Consider the following 26,123-nt stretch of genomic DNA (forward strand, 5'->3'; position numbering starts at 1 on the left):
CAAGATGGAGGGGACTCCACTGTTCCCCACAATGGCTGAAGCCATGTGCTCTTGAGTCATGAGGAGCCTCTCTCTTTGTCTGTCCCTCCTTCCCACAATACCTTTCACAATGCCTTCCTCTACCCAGACGCCTCCCTCCCTTCGGTGCCGCCCCTGGCACTGCCCTCTCCTCTGACTCTGCCCCCTACCCTCAAACCTCTGCCCTCTGACTCCGCCCTGTGTGACTCAAGCCTTCAGCCCCTCCCTGCCCCTGGTTCCCATGGTTTCCCCACCCACAATCCCAGTTCCCACACCGGGGGTGGGGGCTGGGCCGGGAACCCAGAAGCAGGAAGTGATCCCAGCTTTTCTGCCACCCCTTTCACATATCGACAGTCAAAAAGAGGAGGTGCTGTCCACAGTAATTGGGATCCCTTCCCCCAGCAAGCGATTCAGGATTCATGCAAAGCTCAGGCCAAATTTAGATATGAAAGAGAATACTTTTGCAACCGTTTAAAAGCATTTAGCAAGGAATCCTACAGTTCCCTTTGACCTCTGAAGAGATTTACTTCCGGAGCTTTGGCAAAATCCTGAAACGGCTGTTGATAATAAGAATTTGCCAATTCAATTAGAACATCTATGTGGTGATGGTGAATGGGCCTCAGCTCTCGAGCAGGCTGAGGAAATTCCTTTAGCTGTTTTGGAGCGCATTAAAGATGCTGCTTCCAAAGCATTCCTTTCAATCCAGCCCGATGGGTCTTTCCAACCTTACAGTAAAATAAAGCAGCTTCCATCTGAATCTTTTGTAACATTTGCGGAGCCATTAACCCAAACTATCGAGTTACAGGTTAAGAATTAAGGAGCTGAAGAACAGGTCCTGGAGGAGATGGCTCTGGCCAATGCAAAGGAACGGTGCAAGGCAGTTATCCTCAGCCTGTCCATGGAACTGGCTCCAACTTTACATGACATGCTCGAGGTGTGTGCCAGAAAGGTCCCCTTCATAACAGCTCATTGAAGCCACAGTTCCAGAGTCAAGCCACCACAAAAAGCTGCTGCTGCAGACACCATGCCTCCTGCGTTTGTGCCACGGCCACCACCCAAGAGAAGAAAAACGTGTCTCCTGTGCAGTCAGGCTGGACATTGGACATCTCAATGCCCTTTAAAGAAACAATTACTGGACTTTCGGGACAATGAAGGCAGGGGGGGGTCTCAGGGACCCAAAAGGAATTTTTCAAAAAGCTAAAAGCTGAGCACCAGCTTGCCCAGCGTGCTGACATAAATGGGACAAGTCTGAAGAGCGGGGCAAAAAAACTGGAAAATGTAAACGTTGAATTAACTAATCCTGCTTTGACCAGTTCTGCCTTTCAGAAAAAGTCACCGGATGTGATGATAAAGGATCCAGCGACCAGAGAAACAAAAAGTCCTCATGATCTGGTCACCTGGGGTTGTGGGTACGCTTGTGTGTCCACTCCCCCAGATCTCAAGTGGGTGCCAGCCAAGTGAGTAAAACCTTTCATCCCTAAAAGTGCAAAGCCACCTGCAGAGGCCCCACAAGTGGCAGCAGTGCTGCCTGGAGGAGGAGAAAGCGCCAAACCCTCTTCTAATTATCCCTTAACAGTGTTTTTCTGAACAGTTTATCTGCACTAGATGTCATTTTTTTTTCTTCTGCAACTTTTTTTTGTTGGGTTCTCCCAACCCCCTGGGCAATGACCACATCCCGGGACAGTGATCCCAGTTGCCTGGCCTCACTTCCATCCAGAATGGTGTCATTGGCTGCAGCGTCCCAGATGCGGAGCCGCCAGGCCAGGATGGACTCATTTGTCTGGTGAGTGAATTCCCTGCGCAGGTCACACAGTTCACCCAGCGATAGAGCATGAGTGATGACCTCTGGCTCTGTCTCTTCTGCTGGGTGCAAAGGTCCTGCCACATCCTCATCAGTCACTATGCGGACTGATTTGCTCTTTGATTTCTTCTTTTGAACGGCGGCAACTGCTACTGGTTTAGGCTGTTCTGCTTCAGTGACAATTTGTGTGGAGATGCTGACAGCACCGTTGGTTTCTTTCTCCTCTGTGACAGCCTGCATAGACACAGACATCACTGCCTTGCTTTTGGTTCCTTTCTCTTCTGTGACAGTCTGCATAGATGTGGTTCCTGTCTCCTCTGTGACAGTTTGTGTAGACAGGGATGCTGTTGCTTTGCATTTCTTTATTTCTCCGTCTTCCTCAAGAAGATGCTGCACCACACCATGTGGTGTTTGGTTTCTAAGCATGGTGCAGGCCGTGCAGAAAAGATAAAGCAGAACTAACAACAATAATATGCTGTCCTTGGCACCCAGAGGGAACTCAATACTTTTGAAAACTGCTGTGCCAGGCCTGAAAAGCTGGAAAAAAAAATCATTCTTTACCCCTCCCAACAAGGGGTGGGTGTGATTGTTGAGGCCCCAGACATAGCATCCTAGACAGGGACAAGCAAACAAAATTGAGTATATATTCTGAATGATGTTCATTGCCTCAGAGGTTATCATACAATAGACATAAGAGACCAGTAAAGCAATTTTGGTACCATACCCTGGTCTACACATGAGCATTAAGGCCAGCAGATACTGCCCCATGTACGGAAAAATGTAAAGAATATATAAGCGTGTAGAGCATCATAGTGAACAGGTGTTTGTGGGGTTTTTTTTCCTCAATACAAATTATAATTATGATTTTTCTCAGTACCTCGTGCCCCACATTGGGCCCTGCAAATATGTGCTGGCTTGAAAGCAAAACCAGCAAGAGACTCCAAGTCAAAAAAACCAATTTAATAGGAGGGAAGAAAAGGTAAAATAAAATAAAACACATGCAATACTACAAAACATCACTGACAGAGTCAGAATACAACCTGTTACCCTGTGGTGGTGGTAGCAGTCCAGATGAAGTGGTCTTGTTGAAAGAGTGATCCCATAGAAAGGTCTGGTAGCTCTTGTCCTCTGGGAATCCAGTGGGTAAGACTAGCTTTGCGTCCCAAATCCCAGATTATAGCCAGGTGGGAATGCTTGGCTCCTCCCCCTGGGCGGAGTATCTCACAATGGGCTGGTATCATTCTATGAGTCATGCAGTAGGTCCTTGATTGCCCATTAAACAGAGATAGCCCCCAGAGGGAGTTATCTATGACTCATGGAGCTGGGCATTGATGGGCCATTAACAGAAGATAGTGTGGAGGGAGGGGGCAAGGGAAACACTGCCCAACCTAGTTTCAACAGCTCATGTAGATGGTGACAGAATACATGCTTTGGGCATATCTTACATTGTAACCTAGGACAACTGGCTATTTAAGTGTACCTCTAAAAAACTAGGTGAAACTATTCCTGTATAAAGCTCTGCAGCAATAACATTCACATTATTCCTCATCTAAATGCATCTGTTTAACTATATCATATAGTTATATGTCCAGTATAATTAAGCTGAACCTACTTCATATTTTAGTCAGTTTAGAAACCAGTTACTCTGGTGCTGTTTGCACACTATTAGAAACTAAAGGTTACAGTTGTTTTGCTTCTTTGTCTGTGTGGTGTGGACGAAGTCACACCTTAAAACTGTAGCTCCATAAGTGTCATGGTTAAAGCCCAGCCAGCAGCCAAGCCCAATGCAGTTGCTCACTCACTCTCCAACACCTAGCATTGGGGAGAGAATTGGAAGGGTAAAAGATAGAATACTCATGGGTTGAGATTAAGTCAGTTTAAGGAGGTGTCCTAGGTTACAATGTAAGATATGCCCAAAGTATGTATTCTATCACCATCTATATGAGCTGTTGAAACTAGGTTGGGCAGTGTTTCCCTTGCCCCCTCCCTCCACACTATCTTCTATTAATGGCCCATCAATGCCCAGCTCCATGAGTCATAGATAACTCCCTCTGGGGGCTATCTCTGTTTAATGGGCAATCAAGGACCCATTGCAAGACTGATAAAATGAGATCAGCCCATTGTAAGATGCTTCGCCCAGGAGGAGGAGCCAAGCATTCCCATCTAGATATAATCTGGGATTTGGGACAGCACAGCTAGCCTTACCCACTGGATTCCCAGAGGACAAGAGCTACCAGACCTTTCTGTGGGAACACTGCTTCAACAAGACCACTTCATCTGGACTGCTACCACCATGGTTTCAGATTGTATTCTGACTCTGTCAGTGATGTTTTGTAGTATTGCATGTGTTTTATTTTATTTTACCTTTTTTCTTTCCCTCCTATTAAATTGTTTTTTCTGACTTGGAGTCTCTCGCTGGTTTTGCTTTCAAGCCAGCACATATATTTTGGTGCCCAACATGGGGCAGGAGGTACTGAGAAAAGTCCAAATTACAATTTTGTAGTGAGGAAAAAAACAGCTGTCCGCTATGATGCTCAACATGCTTTCATATATCTTATACCGAGCTCTCTACATTTTCCCGCACATGGGGCAGTATCTGCTGGTCTTAATGCTCATGTGTAGACCAGGGTATGGTACCAAAATTGCTTTATTGGTCTATTACGTTTATTGTATGATAACGACTGAGGCAATGAGCATAATTCGGAATATGTACTCTATTTTGTTTGCTTGTCCTGGTCCAGAATGCTACATCTGGGCTCTCAACAATCACACCCAGCTCCTGTGGGGAGGGGTAAAGAATGACTTTTTTGCAGTCTTTTAGGCCTGGCACAGCAGTTTTCGAAAGCATTGAGTTCTCTCTAGGTGCCAAGGACAGCATAATATTATTGTTAGTTCTGCTTTGTCTTCTCTGCACGACCTGCACCATGCTTAGAAATCAAACACTACATGGGGTGGTGCAGCGTCTCCTTGAGGAAGAGGGAAAAAGAAATGCAAAACAATGACATCCATGTCTACACAAACTGTCACAGAGGAGACAGGAACCGCATCTACGGAGTCTGTCACAGAGGAGAAAGGAACCAAAAAAAAAGCAACAGTATCCGCATTTACTCAGACTGTCACAGAGGAGAAAGGAACCAAAACCAAAGCAACAGTGTCAGTGTCTACACAAGCTGTCACAGAGGGGAAAGAAACCAAAGTGCTGTCAGCATCTCCACACAAACCATCACTGAAACAGAACAACCTAAACCAGTAGCAGTTGCCCCTGTTCAGAAGAAATCACAGAGCAAATCAGTCCGCATAGTGACTGATGAGGATGTGGCAGGACCTTTGCACCCAGCAGAAGAGACAGAGCCAGAGATCATCACGCGCTCTCTATCGCTGGGTGAACTGCATGACCTGTGGAGGGAATTCACCCGCCAGACAAACGAGTCCATCCTGACCTGGCTGCTCTGCATCCGGGACGCTGCAGCCAATGACACCATTCTGGATGGAAGTGAGGCCAGGCAACTGGGATCACTGTCCAGGAATGTGGTCATTGCCCAGGGGGTCGGGAGAACCCAACAAACTCTCAGCCTCTGGAGATGACTGCTAACAAGTGTGAGGCACAGATACTTTTGTAAAGAAGACCTCCAGGTGCACCAAGGAAAATGGAGCACAATGGAACAAGGTATCCGATGCCTGAGAGAACTGGCTGTGCTGGAGATCATATTCTCAGAAGAGGAGAGATTTCCCAAAAGCCCAGATGACATCCAGTGCACATTGCAGATGTGGTTGAGATTTGCATGGCTTGGACCAGAGATAATACTCCCATTACCTGGCAATGCTGCAATGGAGGGAAGGCGAGGACAAGGTGGGCGTCTTGGTCAATAAACTAAGAATTTACAAGGACACTGTCACTGCCCCATTTCGTACCCATGTCTCATCCGTGAAAACAAGGCTGGCTGAGCAAGTCCGGAGTTTGATTGAAGAGGGCCATTAGAAACTGAAAAAGGAACTTAAGGAAGAAATTTACCACATCTTGCCAGAACCAACAAGAGTCTCTGCCATTAGGAGCAGGCATCCACCAGCCAGGGAGAGAGGATACACTCCACGGGGTAACCTCTGGTCTTTTCTTTGGGAGCATGGAGATGACATGAGGAAGTAGGATGGAAAACCCACCTCCTCCCTAGCATCCCGGGTACATGAACTGAAGAGAGTGATACCTACCACAAGAAGCTCATCTAGAGTCAATGCTGCTCCAGTCTCTCAGGCACAGAACTCCAGATGGTATAGGAATGATGACACGACTAATCCTCTTGAAGGGACCTCAGTAACATATTTACAGGAAGAGAGCAACATGTACCATGAGCAGGAATAGGGGGGCCATGCCTCTAGCCAGGTAGAGGAAAGGGACAATCGGATCTATTGGACTGTGTGGATCTGGTGGCCTGGCACATCTGACCCACAAAACTATACGGCTTTGGTTGACACTGGTGCCCAATGTACCCTGATGCCATTGAGGTATGTAGGAAAGGAATCCATTTCTATTTTTGGGGTGACAGGAGGGTCCCAGCAGCTGACTGTATTGGAGGCCGAAGTGAGTTTAACCAGGAATGGGTGGAAAAACATCGTATCGTGACTGGCCCAGAGGCCCCATGCATCCTCGGCATAGACTAGCTCAGAAATGGATATTTCAAAGACCCAAAAAGATATCGTTGGGCTTTTGGGATAGCTGCTGTAGAGACGGAAGACATCAGACAACTGTATACCTTGCCTGGTCTCTCAGACGATCCCTCTGCCGTGGGACTACTGAGAGCTGAAGAACAACAGGTACCAATTGCCACAGCAACAGTACACTGTCGGCAATACTGCACAGACAAAGACCGTGATTCCTGTCCATGAGATGATTTGTAAACTGGAGAGCCAAGGGGTGGTCTGCAAGGCTCACTCACCTTTCAACAGCCCTATATGGCCAGTGCATAAATCCAGTGGAGAATGGAGACTGACAGTGGATTACTGTGCTCTGAATGAAGTCACCCCACCCCTAAGCGCTGCTGTGCCAGACATGTTGGAGCTTCAGTACGAGCTGGAGTCCAAGGCAGCAAAGTGGTATGTGACCATTGATATTGCCAATGCCTTCTTCTCCATTTCTTTGGCAGCAGAGTGTAGGCCTCAGTTTGCCTTCACCTGGAAGGGCGTACAGTACACCTGGAACCGACTGCCCCAGGGGTGGAAACAGAGCCCCACCATCTGCCATGGACTGATCCAGACTGCACTGGAAAAGGGTGAGGCTCCTGAACATCTACAGTACACTGATGACATCATTGTATGGGGGAATACAGCAGGGGAAGTCTTCGAGAAGGGAAAGAAGATCATCCAGATTCTGCTGAAAGCTGGTTTTGCCATTAAGCAAAGTAAGGCTAAGGGACCAGCTCAAGAAATCCAGTTTCTGGGAGTCAAGTGGCAAGATGGATGTCACCAGATCCCCACAGAAGTAATCAACAAGATTACCGCAATGTCTCCACCTACCAACAAGAAGGAGACACAAGCTTTCCTAGGTGACGTAGGCTTTTGGAGAACACACATTCCTGAGTACAGCCAGATTGTGAGCCCTCTCTACCTGGTCCCCTGCAAGAAGAATGATTTCCACTGGGGCCCTGAACAGCAACAAGCCTTTGCCCAGATCAAGCAGGAGATTGCTCATGTGGTAGCCCTTGGCCCAGGCAGGACGAGACCAGAGGTAAAGAATGTGCTCTACTCTGCAGCCGGGAACAACGGTTCGTCCTGGAGTCAGTGGCAGAAGGTACCTGGGGAGACTTGGGGCCGACCACTGGGATTCTGGAGCCGAAGCTACAGTGGATCCGAAGCCAACTACACTCCCACAGAGAAGGAAATCTTAGCCGCCTATGAAGGAGTTCAAGCCGCCTCGGAAGTAATTGGCACTTGAAACACAGCTGCTTTTGGCACCTCAACTACCAGTGCTGGGGTGGATGTTCAAGGGAAAGGTGCTTTCCATGCATCACGCCACTGACACCACGTGGAGCAAATGGATTGCCCTCATCACACAGCACGCCCGTATTGGAAACCCGAATCGCCCTGGGATTCTGGAAATTATAACTAACTGGCCTGAAGGTGAGACTTTTGGATTATCTGAAGAAGAAGAAGAGGAACAAGTGATATGTGCCAAGGAAGCCCCACCTTATAACGAGCTACTGGAGACTGAAAGACAATATGCCCTCTTCACTGACGGTTCCTACCGAATTGTAGGCGCTAACCGGAAATGGAAAGCTGCAGTATGTAGCCACACAAGACAAGTTGCACAAGCTACCGAGGGACAAGGTGGATCAAGTCAGGTTGCAGAACTTAAAGCCATCCAGCTGGATTTGGATATTGCCGAACGAGGTAAGTGGCCAAGACTCTATCTCTACACCGACTCGTGGATGGTAGCTAATGCTCTCTGGGGGTGGCTGAATCACTGGAAAAAGGCCAACCGGAAGTGCAGAGGGAAACCCATCTGGGCTGCTGAGATTTGGCAGGACATCACCGCCCGACTAGAGAAGCTGACCGTGAAGGTTCGACATGTGGACGCACATGTGTCCAGGAGACGGGCTAATGAAGAGCATCACAACAACAAGCAGGTGGACAAAGCTGCCAAAGTGAAAGTATCACAGATGGATCTAGACTGGTAGCACAAGGGAGAAGTATTCCTAGCCCGTTGGGCCCATGATGCCTCTGCTATTCAGGAGAGAGATGCAACATACCAATGGGCCCGTGACCGAGGGGTGGACCTTACTATGGACAACATCTCATAGGTCATTCACAACTGTGAGACCTGTGCTACAATCAAACAGGCCAAGCGGGTAAAGCCTCTGTGGTATCGTGGACGATGGTTGAAGTACAGGTATGGGGAAGCCTGGCAGATTGACTCGATCACCCTTCCCCAACCCGCCAAGGGAAGCGCTATGTGCTGATTATGGTGGAAGCCACCACAGGATGGTTGGAGACCTACCCTGTGCCTCATGCTACTGCCTGGAATACTATCTTAGGCCTTGAAAAGCAGGTCCTGTGTAGACATGGCACCCCTGAGAGAATCAAGTCAGACAATGGGACCCATTTCAAGAATGGCCTTATAAACACCTGGGCTAGAGAACATGGCATTGAATGGATATATCACGTCCCTTATCATGCACTAGCTGCCGGGAAAGTTGAATGGTGCAGTGGGTTACTTAAGACTTCCCTGAAGGTGCTTGGTGGGGGGACTTTGAAAAATTGGGAAGTGAACTTAGCAAAGGCCACCTGGATGGTCAACACTCGAGGGTCAATCAATCGAGTTGGTCCTGCCCAGTCTGAACCCTTGCACACAGTGGATGGAGATAAAGTCCCTGTGGTACACATGAAAGGCATTTTAGGAAAGACTGTTTGGATTAATCCCACCTCAGGCAAAGGCAGACCCATCCATGGGATTGTTTCTGCTCAAGGACCTGGTTCCACTTGGCTGGTAATGCAGAAAGATGGGGAAGCCTGTTGTGTACCTCAGGGAGATGTAATTTTAGGTGAGAACTGGGTGTAAGGTTTCATTCTGTATATGTGTATGTATGAGCATGTGTATATTTATCTATCTAGCTGTAAGGATGTATTAATTTGGGTATGATGTAGATGGTCATAGAGTAAGGGGTGGATTATGTCCTAGGTTTCAAAGTAAGATATGCCTAAAGTATGTATTCTATCACCATCTACATGAGCTGTTGAAAGTAGGTTGGGCAGTGTTTCCCTTGCCCCCTCCCTCCACACTATCTTCTGTTAATGGCCCATCAATGGCTTGATGAATGACTCATAGGTAACTCCCTCCGGGGGCTATCTCTGTTTAATGGGCAATCAAGGACCCACTGCAAGACTGATAAAATTAGATCAGCCCATTGTGAGATGCTCCGCCCAGGAGGAGGAGCCAAGCATTCCCACCTGGCTATAATCTGGGATTTGGGACAGCACAGCTAGCCTTACCCACTGGATTCCCAGAGGACAAGAGCTACCAGACCTTTCTGTGGGAACACTGCTTCAACAAGACCACTTCATCTGGACTGCTACCACCACGGGTTCAGATTGTATTCTGAGTCTGTCAGTGATCTTTTGTATTATTGCATGTGTTTTGTTTTATTTTATTTTATTTTACCTTTTTTCTTTCTCTCCTATTAAATTGTTTTTTTGACTTGGAGTCTCTCGCTGGTTTTGCCTTCAAGCCAGCACAGAAGGAAAGCAAAAGCTGTATGTACAAAAGCAAAACAAAACAAGGAACTTCTTCCCATGGGTAGCCAGATGTTCAGCCATTCTTAGGAGAGCAGAGTCCATCACATCTAATGGTCATTTAGGAAGACAAACACCATCACTCCAAATGTCCTTCCCTTCCTCCCCCACACTTTGTATACTGACCATGATGTCATGTGGGCTGGAATATCCCTCAGTTGTGGTCACCTGTCTCCTCCTAACTTCTTAGGCACCAACTGCCTTGCCAGTGTGGCTGTATGAAAAGCAGAAAAGGCCTTGGTTCTGTGTAAACCCTGCTCAGCAATAACAAAAATATTTCTCTATTATCATTACTGTGTTAATTATCCAAACAAATCCAAAACAGCTGCATACCAACCTCTGTGAAGAAAGTTAACTCTAGCCTGGCCAAAAGCAGCACAACAGGTAAACTATGTGCTGCTCTGTGCTGTTAAACTGCCCTTCTACCCTAGTTGTGTCTTTTTCTCATCCTGTGAGCTGAAGACATCTTCATGCCTTCCCATCAAGTTTATATGCACAGTGATGATATACCCCTGAGCTTTCTTTTCTCCACGCCATACAGTCCCACCTGTCTGGGACTCAGTCTGTGCTACTATAAAAGATGCTTCAGTCCCAGTGATGGTGTGACATTGTGCTGGACTTGTTCAAACAAATCCCTGTCTCTCTTGTACTGAGGAGCCCATAAATAGGTACACAGCTTCATATGTGGCCTCTAATGCTAAGCAGAGAGGAAAGTTCACCCCCCTTGACCTGCTCACAACTCTGTGATGCAGGCTGGGATACTGTTGCCCATCATGGAGTTGTATTGCTGGCTCAGGGTCAGCTCATTGTCCATGAGAACCACCAAGTCCTTCTCCACAGAACTGTCTCCAGCCAGTCAGCCTGTGCTGGTGCCACAGATTGTTCCTTCTCAGTTGCAGGAGTTTGTATTTCCACTTGTTGAACTTAAGATTCCTTTTCTTCCATTTCTCCCACTTCTAAATGGTAGCACAACCATCTGGTTTGCCAATGACTCCTCACAGTTTTCTGTTGTCTGCAAAACTTGCTCATGAAACTTTATCCCATTATCAATGTTATTAATGAAGGATGTTGAAAGACTATTGATCCTAGCAACAGCCCTGTGGTATAATGCTATGACTTGCTTTCTAGTGGACTTGCTGCAGCTGATCACAAGCCCCTGGGCAAAGATATTAAGCCAGTTTTTATTAGATCTCACTTCCACTTATCTAACCCTTGTTTTGTTAGTGTGTTTATGAGGATATTATGGAAGACCACAATAAAAGCCTTACTAAAGTCAGGATAAAGAATATCCACTGCTCTTCTCTTAGCCACTAAAGCTAGTCAGTTTACTGGAAAAAGTTATCTCAGTGGATATGCATGATTCCTCCTTTGTAAATTCATGCTGACAACTCTCAATCCTTTTTCTGCCATGTGTTTGAAGTGGTTTCCAGGGTTAGTTGCTCCATCACCTTTCCAGAAACTGAGGTTAGGTTAACCAAGCCTGCAATTCCCTGGATTATCCTTCATACCTTTCTTGGAGGAATGAATGATACTTGCTTCCTTCTTGTTCTTAAGAATCTCTCCCAGTCATTGAGACCTTTTAAAGATTATTGAGACCTTTTAAAGATTATTGAGAAGTGTTTTACGGGGTATCAACCAGCTCGCTCAGCTCTTATGTGTTCAGTCTCTCAGTTCCCAATGGACTTAAATATGTCCAGTTTGTTTTAGATCTCCTTTGCTTAGTTCTCCTCCACTGATGGTATATTTTGATCCAGATTTTTCCTGTGGTCTCAGGGGCTTGAGATTCCCAAAGGCCTGTCTTACTGATAAAGACTGATATAAAGAAGATTGTGAGTACCTTAGTGTCATCTGTGTCCTTATCCACCAGGTCCTCTGCCCCATTCAGCAAGTGGGTTAAATGGGCTGGCAGAATTAAAAAGTGAAGATTGTGGGTTGAGATAAGAACAATTTACTGAACACAGCAATGAGATGAGGAAACAGTAAGAGCAAGAATACTAAGAAAAGAGAGAGTGATTCTGTCTTGGTTTGAAAGACAGGTTTCTGCTAGGGAGGTGCAGGACCTCCCTTGGAATGGAGAATTCAAATTCCCTCCCTCCAAATTATTATAATTTAGAAAATTAAAGGGACTTTCAGGCAGAGGTATGGGGATAGGAATAACAGTTCTTTACTAGTGTGTATAACAAGGCAAACAAACAACAACAACTACAGCATTAATAATAAACACAACCAGGAACCTCAAGGGGCTTTGTTTTACAAAGCCTGGGGCAGTCTGATCTTGCTTCCCTTGTGGGACTCCTAGAACACCAAGCTGGAATGGTGGAAAATCCCAGGCTGGTGGATGAGATATATCAGAAGCTCCGCTGGTGGTAGCTGCAGCGGCAGGGATGTCCCAGCAGAGCAGGGGGAGTGTGGGGCAAGAGAGTAGCAAAAAGCCTCAAAGCAATGCTGAAGAAGCAGTGGGACAGGGCCGGTCCAGCAGAACAGGAGGAGGTGAGTTCAGAATTCCTGGGCATACGAGCAGATAATGGTAGATTTCCCAGGACCGGACTTGGTGTGACAGTGTACTCCTCCCACAGCAAGCAACAGCCTGGCCATCCTCTGATGCTGAGGGCAAGAGTGCGTAGCTGCCTCCGTCCCCTTCCTTTTCCTGCCCCAAAACTCATATTCTCTCCCCCCTCTGAGAGAAACTCCCAGAGACAAAAAAAAGTGTAGCCAGGTGCTTCAACTCCTCTCCTTTGCCCCTTTGTTCTGCTTAGGTACCTGTAAGTGCCCAGTAGTTAGCTTCCTAGCAACTTATGGGAAAAATTCTATAAGCAAAAAAGAAATAAATCTAACCCCCAACAGAATCACATGCAAAAATACTCACTGAAGAGCTTGACCTGAGCCACATCTGAGACCCTCCCTCCAGCTTGCTGCCACCACCACCTCACTGTTCCTTCTGCCGTGCTTTCTCAGCCAGAAGTGACCCTTTCTCCCTGGAAGAGACTCCCTTCCCCCCACCCCAGCAATGACATAAGGTGGTATACAATAACTCTGGGTCCTGGCCATGCCCCCTACTGCATACTGCAAAAATTAACTTTGTCATGACTGGGACCAGGACACCCAGTTTTCTACTGGTGTTTTAAATGCAAATGGTGCACTTAACTAGACATACCTGATGAACACCGTGGACTGAAATAAGAAACATCTTGGAACAAATGGTCCATTCTCATCTTTAGAGCTAGAGAATGTATTCTGGAGAACTGATCAAACCGTTTGAGTGTAGCAAGTCTGTAATCTCTATTCCCTCTGCTCTTTGACCTGCTTGGATGTTTTCAGCAATCAATATAATTTTGTGAAATAATACCTATTGCTCAAACAAACAAAACCTCTTCCTTATAATCTTACTAAGATTATAATCTTATTAACCAGACTATTTTATGAACAGTTGTTTTCAGTACAAGGTTCGTAAAAATGCATGTAGTTTTTAAATTTGCATTTCATTTTTTTCTTTGCTGCAGAATCTCAAATTTACACAGAAGCCATTAACCTCTCTGTGATGATGTCTGACAGCACCGTGGGCACTAACTCTTCTTTGCTGAGGGCCAACATGCAGACTGATCCCTCCTTTCAGCATTGCTTTGCATCTTCATGTACTGTTGCAAGTAGCAGTCCTATTCCAGGGTCAGAAAGGTAGGAAAAGATTCTCCAACATTATTGTTTAGTTCTTGTAATGATAATTCCTAGCCAAGACATTATGCTTGCATCTTCATTGCAGACCATTTTCCAAGAACTTTGAGGTGGGTTGTGACATTTATTGTTGATGTTGTCCATTGGCTGGATTTTAGCACATACACAGGTGTTACTTTTATGTCAGGGACACAGACGGCTTTGAAGATAAGTGGGAAGACAAAAATAAATATAATTTTATAGCTCAGTTATGTTATTTGTGCTAGCACAAGTTCATATATATATTTCTGTGTGCTTAACTGGCTTCTCTGATGTTTTACTTAAAGCTCTGTCATTAAATTTCACACTGTATTAAGCTGTCTATGAGAGACGGGGAGCACTCTTCTCACTGCAGGCATAGGTTTTCAGTCTGCAAAATCCCAGTAGATTTGCTTTGGTAAGTGTGTAGCTGATTCCCTTTCAACTGCTCAGCAGGCTTAGAAATTTTATTATTTGATACTTATATTGTGGTAAACAGGTAGGGCTATGGTGTGAATAATATAAATGTACAAAGTAATCTTTGTCCAAAAGGAGCTTACAGCATAAGCGAAGAAATGGCAAGGAACAACAAACAAACAAGGATCCCTAGTTACTTTTAGAATGTTCAGAAGATCATAACAGTGCATGATCAGGCATTAGCTGTGCACTATATTTACTCAATAGACAAGGTGGTACATTACGCCTGAAGATGTTACCTTCTCTATCACTCTTCAAAAACATTCCTTTCTGGCTAACAATCCTATTCTTGTTTTTGGCTATTTGGCTACATTTTCACAGTAAGTATTTGGAAATACTTCTGGTTGGAATGTCAGAGTGTCAGTGAGTACTTCAAGTATGTTATTATCTATTTATCTTTTATTTATCTTCCAATCCAATTGGTTTCATTTTCAGTCAGTACTGAGACTGTGAAAGAGTGTTTTGGTTTTGTGATTACTAATGTGAACTGTAAGATTGAACAAAGTATGTTGGTATTTGCTGCAGAGGAGGCAATGTAACAATTAGAAGTGGATATGTATTAAAAGCTTATTAGGCAATTCAGTTATTATCAAGTTTATATTCCTACTTCAGACTTTATCTAGAAATTTTTGTTCCCTTCTTTCTAAATATTTTTTCTATAATTTTTATATTTCACTTAGCAGATAGGTGGCACTCTAGAGGTTTTTTCTTGCAGCGATGTCTTCAATTTGCTTACCTTCCATTTCTTTAATGGCCTTTCTAATTTGAGCTGTTTAAATCTACTAGCATTCATTTCCACAGCTCCCTTTTGAGTAAAAATCCTTTCTTTTTTGATACATATTTTATGTCAGCTTTTTGCCTTTTCATTTCCCAATGAATTTTTTTCTCTGGATTTGGTAATATTAGTAATATTTTCCAGCTACAGCCTAAGGGCATTTCATTTTTAGAAGCAATGAGACAACTTAAACTTTTATCAGATGATTTCATCAGAAGTTTAGTTGCTCTTGTTTGGAAGGACTTTTTTTTATTTTTTACTTGAACATGTAGAATTGCTACCCAGTAGAAAAATAGAAGTTTACGCTTGAAGTATTTAATTCTATAAATCAGAAATTTTCCATTGTCAGATAAATTAACCACTGGACCTCCATACGTGGTTTTTTTTGTTGTTGGTTTTCTTGTTGTTGGTTTTTTTTTGTTGTTGGTTTTTTTGGTTTTTTTTGTTTTGGTTTGGTTTGGTTTTTTGTTTTTTTAATATAAATTGTATTAAAATAGACCAGGTCTGCAAGTTACTCCTTGTGAACTGTGTTCTTACCATTGTCATAATTACTGATTTATTTTTGATGTTGCGTAACTACATCCTCAGGCCATCTCTTTTCATTTTTACTCTAGTGAGCATAAGACACTCTGCATGTAAGAACTGGTATGGCCATGTCAGGTTTCTTCCATAAACCTCTACTTCTATGCAGCTTTGGCATAAGAAATTGTTGCCTACTACTGCTATTTTTCAGGTAGCACTTTAGCTCATCAGGACCACTGTATGTGAAGCAATGCTGCCAACAGCCTCACTAAATTGATTCATATTAAAACTAACCCCCTCAAACAGAGAGAAGAAATATTTTTAGTTGTCGTTAATTTCACAGACTGCTTTACAGTGCAAACTCAGAAACTATCCCATCAGCGTGGGTAGGTGGAGGGTGAGATAAGGCAGAACATAATGACTTGGACTGGAGAAGTTACTGGTCAGGATAAGGCTGGAATCCCTTGATCCAACTGCATTAGCTGGTCCAGCATGTTTTCAAAGAGCACCCTGAGATTTTTGTCCTGGGTGCGATGTTTAGTTGCTTTCAATGATCAGTGAAGTACAGGTTATATGGTAATATTTTAAGGGAATTATTTGGCTGTTATTTTTGTGTTCAAATTAATTTTTTGTGGGTTTTTTTTTTTTTTGTGTTTTTTTTTGTTTGTTTGTTTGTTTTGTTTTTTGTTTTTTGTTTTTTTTTTTTGTTTTTTTTTTTTTGTTTTTTGTTTTTTCAAAGCTCTTCTGCAGCAGAATGTCCTTGGCTTGAAAGCAGCTCTAAAGCTTCCCTGTCAACCCAGTATTCAATGGGAAACACCATGCAGCCAGGAGGTTACCTTGTGCCCTCTGAATTTGCAAGTGCTGTGCAGGATGTCTCTCTCGTGTCTCATTTCCAAACTCCAGGACTGCAAGTTGTCACTCTGAGCAACCTGGAGAGTTCAGCAGCAGAGCCACACCTAAAACATGCTAACAGCAGCAAAACCCATGCCTACCTGAGTTATAGCGGTACCAGGGACAGTCGCTCCCCACAAGAGGAGACACAAGCTACTTGCGTAGCCAGTGCTAGCACATCTAAAACCCTAACCTCGTCAGTGGCAAGTGCTGATGACAATGGCTTTTTGACACAAAACTTTCTTACAGTGGCCTCTGGACACAACAGCCAGAACAGTGCAGTTCTGCATCACCGTGGAGGGAACCTACATGCTCAACCTCCTCTTCCAGAGAAGAAGAGGTCCTCTGAAGGAGAACGTTCCTTTGCCTCTGTGTCACCTTCTTCAAGTGGCTTCTCTAGCCCTCACAGTGGAAGCACAATCAGCATTCCCTTCCCAAATGTCCTCCCAGATTTCTCAAAAATGTTAAGCCCTTCCCCAGTGCCAGGTAAGTTCTGTATCAGAGAAAAGCAAAATACATTAGATTTTATATGAGCTTATAAAAAGAATTTTGGGGGTTTTAAAATTGGAGAGGGGAAAAAAAAAAAAAAGTAGTGGAATGAAAATGGCACAGAGGACTTGAATTATTGCAGTAAATGGTGCCAGCTCACTGGCTTTGCATGCATCATTCAGAAAACAAGGCTTCAGATTTCTTCCTATGCTTCCTAGAAGTCAGCCATTGAGCAGCCTACCTTTTCAGCTGTCAGACTACAATGGACCAGTGTTCAGTCCAATGTCTTTTAAAGGACTGGCTTCTCTCTGCACCTTTTACAGCTGTGCAGAGAAAAGTTAAAAATGTACACATGTTCATTGGGCCCTGTTGAGAAGTATGCATTTAATACAGCTTTATAACTAAAAGTTTTTAATATTTTATGGATTTTGCAAAACAAAACTTCAAACATGCTTTCAAAATCCTAGTGTATGTTAATATATTTGCTGGTTCTAAACCAGCTCAGTTTATCTAAACATCATTAGGACATAATGATGAGGTTTTTGAGTAATCATGGTGATTAGAAGTTGGAAAGAAAAGTAAAAACACATTTGTACTTAAAATGTTCTTGACTTTTTTTCCCTTTTATTCCACAGAAAACACAGCTGATAAACATGTGACCGTAAAATTTGTTCAGGACACATCCAAGTTCTGGTATAAGCCAGATATTTCAAGAGAACAAGGTATATCAGTTGATACATATTCTGGCATATCCATTCATAGAAAAGCTAGTTGGTGAAGTCTCAATTTTAGATTCATACTTTACTTCTAAAAGAAATATAAAACCTAGAAGGGCCACAGACAACCCCTCTTAGTTTATTTTGTTGAAAGGCTGACTTTGAGTGTGGAGGGCAGTCAAATAATCATGAAAAATATTAAGTTAATCAGACAAATTATTAGCCTAACTGAAGTAACTATGAAGTAATATAGATCTACCTGTGGTAGGTGTTGCAAATGCTCTTTGTTGTGAAGCTTCAGATTTTTGAATGGCAAATATGCATGAAACAATACCAAACGGCTGTCTGCTCTCTGAAACATTTTGAGTATGTGTGCTGTTCTGACCTGCTCTCAGAATAATTCATTAGCTAGGTCATCACAAAACATCCTCATCCACCAGTTGTTTTGTAGCTTGAATTCCAATGTCCAAACATTATTTCTTAAAGATCATTACGATGGAACAACATCTTTATGATGTATGATGCAGATACAGTACTTTTATATGTTGATGTATTATTCAGTGAACTGAAGAGAGCTTTTATTCCCTATGTGAAAATGAATACCTGTGAGCACCTGGAGTACTGCATCTGGCATACAGGAAAGGCATAGACAGACCTGTTGGAATGAGTACAGAGGAGAGCCACCAAGTTGATTAGAGGGATGGAGCTCTTTTCCTATGAGGAGAGGCTGAGGGAATTGCGATTGTTCAGTCAGGAGAAGGGAAAGCTTTGGAATGACCTAATTGCAACCTTCCAGTACCCGAGGGGAGCCTTCAAGAAAGATGGAGAGGGACTTTTTAGAAGAACATGTAGTGACAGGACAAGGTGAAATGGTTTCAAACTAAAAGTAATTTTAAATTAATATTAGAAAAAAATTCTTTACTGTGAGGGTAGTGAGGCACTGGAACAGACTGCCCAGAGCAGCTGTGGATACCCTCCATCCATGGAAATGTTTAAGATCAGGTTGGATGTGGCTCTGGCCTAATGAAAGTTGTCTCTGTTCATGGCAGGAGCATTGGAAGTAGATGATCTTAAAGGTCCATTGCAATCCAGGCCATTCTTCCATTATTCTTACACACTGTGCCTGCAACAATATGTATATAAGCATGATGGGTGCTTATTATAATCCAGTAATCATAGAGGAGCAAAGTGAGCACTCAGTGGATGGTAGATAGAAACTTCAGGTTTGAATATTCTGTGAAATGAGACTAAAACCAAACAAGGTTAAATATTGATACCAAAAACTTGATATATTTTATTTAACAGTAAATGAGACAGAGAGAGAGAGAGAGAGAGAGAGAAAGAAAGAAAGAAAGAAAGAAAGAAAGAAAGAAAGAAAGAAAGAAAGAAAGAAAGAAAGAAAGAAAGAAAGAAAGAAAGAAAGAAAGAAAGAAAGAAAGAAAGAAAGAAAGAAAAGAAAGAAAAGAAAGAAAGAGAGAGAGAGAGATTGTGGGGGGACAGGAAGAGTGACAGGAATAGATTAAGTAGAAATATATCACCCCTCTGTGGGTCCCAAGATGAATACAAGTTGGGCCAGGTGGGAGTGCCCAGGTACCTCCCCTGAAGGGAGACAAGTTTGATACCGTCTCTTCCAAGACTCTGGATTGGTTGCATCACTTTGCATCATGTGTAGTGCTGTGCTGTGAGGCCTCAGGAATAAGTCTGGGGAGTGCTTTGGGGCTCCTTGATGGATTATGACACTTCCTCAGCTGCCCATCACATGAGTGTCCCGTGGATATGACTTTCCCAGGGTGGGGGGTTTTACAGCTGAGCCAGTTTGTGTAATGTAGGCTGGATGTTCACTGCTTCTGACTGGAGGTCATGTCATACGCCGAAAACTCTCCTCCTTCCACCTTGGTTGGGGAGGAGTCTGTGCAAATGTGGCTGCAGATAAGCCTGTGGGCTATGGCCTCCACCCCAAAGCCAGCTAGGGATGATTTTCAGGACAGCTGCTGAGCTTGGCCCTCCTATGAATGCATCCTTCTCCCCCAGCCTTATCCATTTCTTCGAAAACCTGAGATGATTAAAAAACCATGTCACTTCTATCTTATCTCAGGTTCTCTTAGGTAGCTTAACTCACAGTTCAGGTTTTCAGTAACGTGGCCCATTCAGGGTGGGGTGGGCTTTGGCAGTGCAGCTTCATTACACACTTTTGCCATAATGGGCAAAAGTCCTTTACAACAGTGTTTCAGCCATGAAACGATAGCATTTCAGTCTCTGACAGTGCTTTCCAAATGCAATTGGTTTGATTGTGCTTGTATTTATCAGTAATAATCAGCTATAGTGAATTGTGATTAATGAGGTAAGGCAGGATTTTAAACTGGGATTTTTTAAAATGTGGTTGTCAAAAAGGAGAAATTACTAACTAGTTATGCATTGAGAAGGATGTTCATACTAAACCAAAATAGCGTGAAGTTCAGCTACTGGCAAATGATGAATTGCTTTATCTGTCTAGTTATTTGGTTCTCGGATGATGAGGATGTTCTTGTGTAGTGGTAAATATGATGCCAGGGGAATAAAGATCACAGAAAACAGAACATTCATTCACTCCATTCCCCTTTGCCTTATCTCTTCACCACCTGTCCTGGTTTAGGGCAAATTTGGGAGGAAACCTCCAAATAGGGTCCCTCTGGGAAGTAAACCTGAATGGCCCCTTCCCCCAACCAGTCCAGGAGAAAATCTCCTCAGAGAAAAGTAGGAAAAACTATTTATTTAACAAACAAAGTACCCACAAGCATAAAGAATGAATAATATGAAGCAATAAAACCTTTCGTCACTCTGAAGAGAGATGGCAAACTCAGAAAAAGTCCTTGCTGTGGGTTAGCTCAACTTGCTCAGTCTCTTATCAGTTCCTCTGGCACTAGAAAATGCCATCATGGGCCCTGGTGGGCCACAGGTGTGAGTTCCCAGTGCTCTTCTGGGTTTTTAAGTCCAAAGCAAGTTTAAACAGTCCCAAGAAAAAAAAGAAAAAAAAAACAGTCCAGGGAGCTTCTCTGCCTCAGATAGCTAAAACTAACTGAAAGCAAAAAAAAATCTCTGTCCCGCTATCTGTCCATGCTTCAGACGAACACAGTCCAGGAGCTGGATTGTGGAATGTGCAGGAGTGAATGCAGTTTCTCAAACCAAACTGCGTGCTTCTTCTTTCCCCCACTTCACTCTCAGCACCAGTCTGAAAGGTACAGGACATAATATCCAACATAAAGAGAACAGATGACTGGGGATCCAAGCACCATAACGTCACCCTAGAACACCACCCATAATGAGAACTGAGTCTTTAAATGTGCAGAAAAATACCTGCTGTGATATGTGTCCAGAGAGGGAAGTAGATATAATGCAATTTTAAACCTAACTGATTGACCAAATGAAACAAAAGTCTTCCCAACCTTTTAATATGCCTCTTTTCATCCTTGAAATAAAACTTTTTTAAAAATGTGTTTTAAGGTACTGTTGCTGAGGAGGGGAGGAGGGGAGCATTTGTTCTTTTTTCCCTGTGTTTAATAGACTGCTCCCGTGACAAATCATTACTGTATTCCGTTGTATTTAGAAGTGGTATGTACTGCTTGATTGCAGGGATCATCCTTATCCTCTCTGAACAGAACATATTGTTGTGAAAAAAGTTCTTTCCTTTGCCATCTTACAGATGAAAAGAATAGAATGCATATATGTTTGCTTTACTCGTTTTGACTGAAGTGATAATTGCGTCTGCATTTTCCTGATTTAACTTCCCTTTTTATAATGAAAAGAAACTTTGTTTTGTAAACATCGCTTAGGCCTTGCAAAATATGCCTTTGTGCTCCATATGCATAATATCCATGTTCTGTGTGAACAATCAGTTAAGGAGTCCAGTTTCAAATCTGGTCTTTTTCTAGGGTTTCTCTGAAGGTGTGCTGACAGTTGGAAATTTTAGAAACAAAGTATACTGGTATACAACAGTATTTCTAGAAAGTTTATGGGGGAGGAAAGAAAGCAAAGTACAAAGATTTTATTCAGATCAATCATTAGATTAACTTTTTGTCTGTTTTCAAAGTAAGTTTAAAATTTTGGGCCACTAGATTTTGTAGTCTGCAACTGACTTGTGCAAAGCAGCAGCAATTTCCCTGAAAGTGTTTCCTCTTGGAGAGGACTTGATATTACACTTTCAGAAGAAATGCCAAAATACAGATAAAAATATTTCAAAGTCAAAGAGCAAAATAAACACCTTCCTTTGCTTTAAAACTCGTAAGGCATTAAGGTGGCTTTGTAGAGACAAAAAGTTGGTGGTGGATGAAAATAAATCTATTCTGCCTGTAGAGTGAAAAACAGTGCCATCTAGTCAGTATGGGAATTACTGAGAGCTATGCAGTCTTTTAAGCAGAAGTAGACTTGCTCTTGCACTGGTTGTAGGAATTCTGGTGGGACCTGAACACTCTTGTCAGTTTAAAAATCAGTAAAAATCAGGGTTCTATACTTCAGGCTTCTTTTAAAATACATATCTGTGAGATTTGGACAAGGTGTTTCCTCTCAAGTCCCCCAAATATGCTTGATTTTATTTTGTTTTACAGCAATGAAGATAGAGAAAAAGATATTACTTCTTCTGGTGTCCTATTTGTTATACATTTGCACTTCTGTACTTTTTGAGTGTGTGCATTGTTCTTGAACTGTTTCTCTCTCTCTTTGTTGGAATCCCTTGTAGCCATTGCTGTTCTCAAAGAAAAGGAACCTGGGTCTTTCATTGTTCGAGACAGTCATTCTTTCCAGGGAGCCTATGGGCTAGCAGTGAAAGTTGCCACACCACCTCCTTCTGTGCTACAGTTAAAAAAAGGTACTTTCTATGTTATTAAACAAGCTATACATAGTAGATAGTCCTTATTAGTGGGTAATAATCCGTTGGAATCTTTCCCTCTTCTGGTAAGTGCAACTTCAATTGTAACACATTTGATGTGTTGTTAAATGAGATTGGATACAATTTCTGTTGTACTATATGGTTTCACCATGACTTGTGTGTTGTGGCTGTGCACGTGTTGTACCTCATCAACCTAATAAAAAAATCAGTGTCATCTCAGCAATTGGTTTTTCCTAGCAATCAGAAGTCTGTGTTTGCATTTCATTCACAGGCTACAATTGGCTGGAGCGCTGAATATTTTTGACCCCAATGTTTTGTTTTGAGATAGTTCTATTTCAGATATAAATCTGAAGAGATTCCTAAGGATAATTGTTTAAAAGAAGTGGTGATTTATATACCTACTCTGTCAGCTCCAGTTCCTCCATATATAACTTGTGCCCGATGGTTGTGAAACATAAAATGAGAAGAACATGCAGAAATCATTAACTGGTATATGGAAACTCAGCAGCCAACATCTTTAGTGTTCTTGGTTCCGTTTGTACTACTGCAAGGTTAGTGGAGTGGTTTTTGTTGCTGCTGGTTTCCGTTTACAAAGCTTACTATGTTTCATTAGTACATAATGCCTGGTGAGGTAAGCAACTAAGATTACAGGAAAGCATTTATTCTTACTGCTGTTTTTATGGAAGTATGGTTTTGGCTGTTTTGGTTTGGTTTTTTTGTTTGACTGTTTGGATTTGCTTACTTTGGGGCAAGGCTAGCAGTTCACATCTATTACAGAAATATTTTTAATATGTTTTAATTTGGTATCTTGAAACAATTTTTAATAACAACTTGACAACTTTTGTTGGCAATAAACATCAGCAGAACCGCTCCAATGACTTAATGAACTCAATGTAGGTGTTCTGGGATGGTGATAGCAACAACTAGGAGGCAAATTGAAAGTGGCTGGTAGGTGTTTTTAATAGTCTTTTCTTATCATCACTGGTGAAGTCCAGGAAGACATGAAAGCTCAAACTCTGCCAGCCTTTCAGAGATAGTTTATGGTAACAGTAGTAAGACTGTTGCATTCTTCCACTTCTCACTTCATGATACTTAGCTTTTTTTTGTTTCCACTGTTTAATCCCAGAAGGCACAGATTGGTTCAGTTTCCTGTAGCGTTTCTTGTTCCAGGCTTCCCTTTTGCACATACCTTGTAGTCATTTATTTTTAATTTGATGAGGGCATAACAGTGTTATGTTTGAAAAAGCAATCAGTGCAATATTTTCTTGTGTAGAAGTTTCTGCTGTCCATATTAATGCATTAATCTGTATTGGCCTGAAAGTCAACCCTTGAAGTGTTTCCTGATAGATCCAAGGGAGCACATGTGTTTGTAGCTCTTTTGTTAAGGTTTGAATGGTTTGATAGCTTTGTCCTGTTGGTATGAAATAACCTTTTAATTATTTGGAGAAGGATTCATTTTGTATTCAGGTATGAAATACTGTGAATCCATCTTTCAAGGAATACTTAAGTTGTCTTAATTATATGTCTGCATATATATGCATATGTTTAAAAGAATGTTAAATCTTGAGGGAATTTTTACATGTCCCTTGGACTTTAAATCTCCTATTTTCATCCAACTCTACAATTTTGGTTTGTCTTAAATTCCTGAGATTAAAACTGTCTTAAAATCTAGTGAAACCTTAGTGCTTCATGTAAATGTTTGTTTTCAGGAGCAGAGACTTAGCATAAAACTGCAGACACTTAGAAACTTAAAAATTCACTGAGAGAATTGCTGTCATTACCTTTGTGTAGCTAAATCTACTCCTTTAATCTGGAGAACTTCTGTGAACAGAAATATCACTGGAAACTGGAATATTTTTTAATACTTTTACTTTCTTGTCAGTTTGGATACACATTCTTTTAATGGGCAATTGCATCAAAATTTCTAACCATTCATTTTCCAAATTTCTATTCCTGTGTGTACCTGGGACCATACTTGGACATTTTTGGACACCAGTGTATATTTGGATCTCAGTCACTTAAGAATATAAAATAATTTCCTCGGGCTGTCTAAAGTGAGCTGTTTGCTTGTTTTTTTGCAAAATGGCCTTTTAAGTAAATCTTGTAACTTGCAGAGTAGGTCTAATTGTATTCTCTGCATTTTGTATAAAAAACATTTAGTGGTAACGTGTCAAAACTGCTTCATAAAGCTCTAGTTTGTGAGACTTGTCTGTTAATTGCTTCTTTTATGAGCTTTCTTTTTCAACACAGTTGGAGATTTGTCAGATGAACTTGTAAGGCATTTTCTGATTGAATGTACTCAGAAGGGGGTACGCTTGAAAGGATGCCCAAATGAGCCATATTTTGGTAAGTACTGTGCATCACAGGGACAGAGAAAATGGAGACAGTTGGCATTTGCCAATGCTGACTTGGATGGTATACAAATGAGAGACTACTTTGTTTGAGTCCTGATGACTTCTGTAGGAACCCATTCCAAGATTCCAGGAACCTTTTACGCATTTACTTTAAGCAGGGCACTCTAGCACAGATGGACATGACCAAGCTTCAAACAGTTAAGCTTGTCTGCCACTTCCAATGTTGCTGCAGAAAGCTGAGCTAAATCACTCTTATCATCCTAATTGATTCAGGACCTTTTGTCCTGTGTTACATTTATGCTGCATATCAGGTGGCTAAAAATGACACCAGAGTGAGATATTCACAAAGTACATTATGCTATGTCAGCCTACTTAACATAGTATGATGGAAGTACAATACCTGCAATGGCAAACAGCCAGAGACCTACCTAGCTGTTCACTCATTTGCTTTCCACTCATTTGGGGTAGGAGGGGGAAATATAATAGGAAAGCTTATGGGCAGATATGAAAATAGGGAGATGCTAACCAGTTACAGGGCAAAAGAAACTCAACTTGGGAAAAATTATTTTAATGTTTTTCCAATTAAAATCAATATTCAGGTAGTCAGACATTCAGTGAAAGAAGCTGGATTTGCAAGCTAGAAGTGTAAACTGCAGATTGATCTATGGGTGTCCCAGGCGAGAGGCCATGACCTGTTGACCCTTTGCACGACAAAGGGCCTGGGAACCTGTGTGGCCAGGTGACCAGATGCTCAAGAGGTGTAGCGGCCACCAACCCCCAGACTTTCCTGCCCTTAGACTGTAAGGGTATCTCTTCTCAGAGGCACCCAGTTTGAGCTGTTATTTTGTTATTAAGTTGTTGCACCAAATTAAATTATTTTAAGGATCTGGAAGTCTGAGACTCTGCTAAAGGAAACCTGGTGTTGAGCTTGTGAGGAAACATCTAACTTTGAGTATGGGCTGTGTAGCTGTGAAGGGACTTTGAGTACCAGCTCAGGTGTGACTGCCAGACTGGCTCCTGACAGGGAGGTTGCCTTAACATGAGAAACAAAGACAAGTACTTAATAACAATTTTCCTTATCCTATTCCAAGCTCAATTTCACTGCTTCCTCCCAGACTCCTCATGCCCACTGCAGTGGGTGTGAGGGGATATGGTCGTTACAGAACAGCTCCTCTGCTTGATCCTTCTCCCAGTTTTTCCTTCCTGGGATGTGAGCTTTCCCTGTAGGCTGCCATCCTGTGGGAAAAAAAAA

At 42.6% G+C, this 26,123-nt stretch overlaps 1 protein-coding gene across 4 annotated transcripts in view; it reads left to right on the forward strand.

Annotated features, from left to right (window-relative positions):
• The window catches only part of TNS3 (tensin 3), a 238,915-nt gene that overhangs the window by 199,027 nt on the left and 13,765 nt on the right, over window positions 1-26,123 (forward strand). For 2 of the 4 annotated variants that reach the window (XM_040081081.1, XM_040081257.1), the window contains 5 exons: window positions 13,600-13,771; window positions 16,300-16,937; window positions 17,576-17,662; window positions 22,368-22,496; window positions 24,750-24,863. In XM_040081081.1, coding sequence (XP_039937015.1) covers window positions 13,600-13,771; window positions 16,300-16,937; window positions 17,576-17,662; window positions 22,368-22,496; window positions 24,750-24,863 — 1,140 coding nt within the window. The remainder of the gene's footprint in view (window positions 1-13,599; window positions 13,772-16,299; window positions 16,938-17,575; window positions 17,663-22,367; window positions 22,497-24,749; window positions 24,864-26,123) is intronic. The other 2 variants (XM_040081145.2, XM_040081154.2) reach the window with 1 other exon arrangement.

Source organism: Hirundo rustica, chromosome 1 (assembly GCF_015227805.2).
Source record: "Hirundo rustica isolate bHirRus1 chromosome 1, bHirRus1.pri.v3, whole genome shotgun sequence".
NCBI lineage: Eukaryota > Metazoa > Chordata > Aves > Passeriformes > Hirundinidae > Hirundo > Hirundo rustica.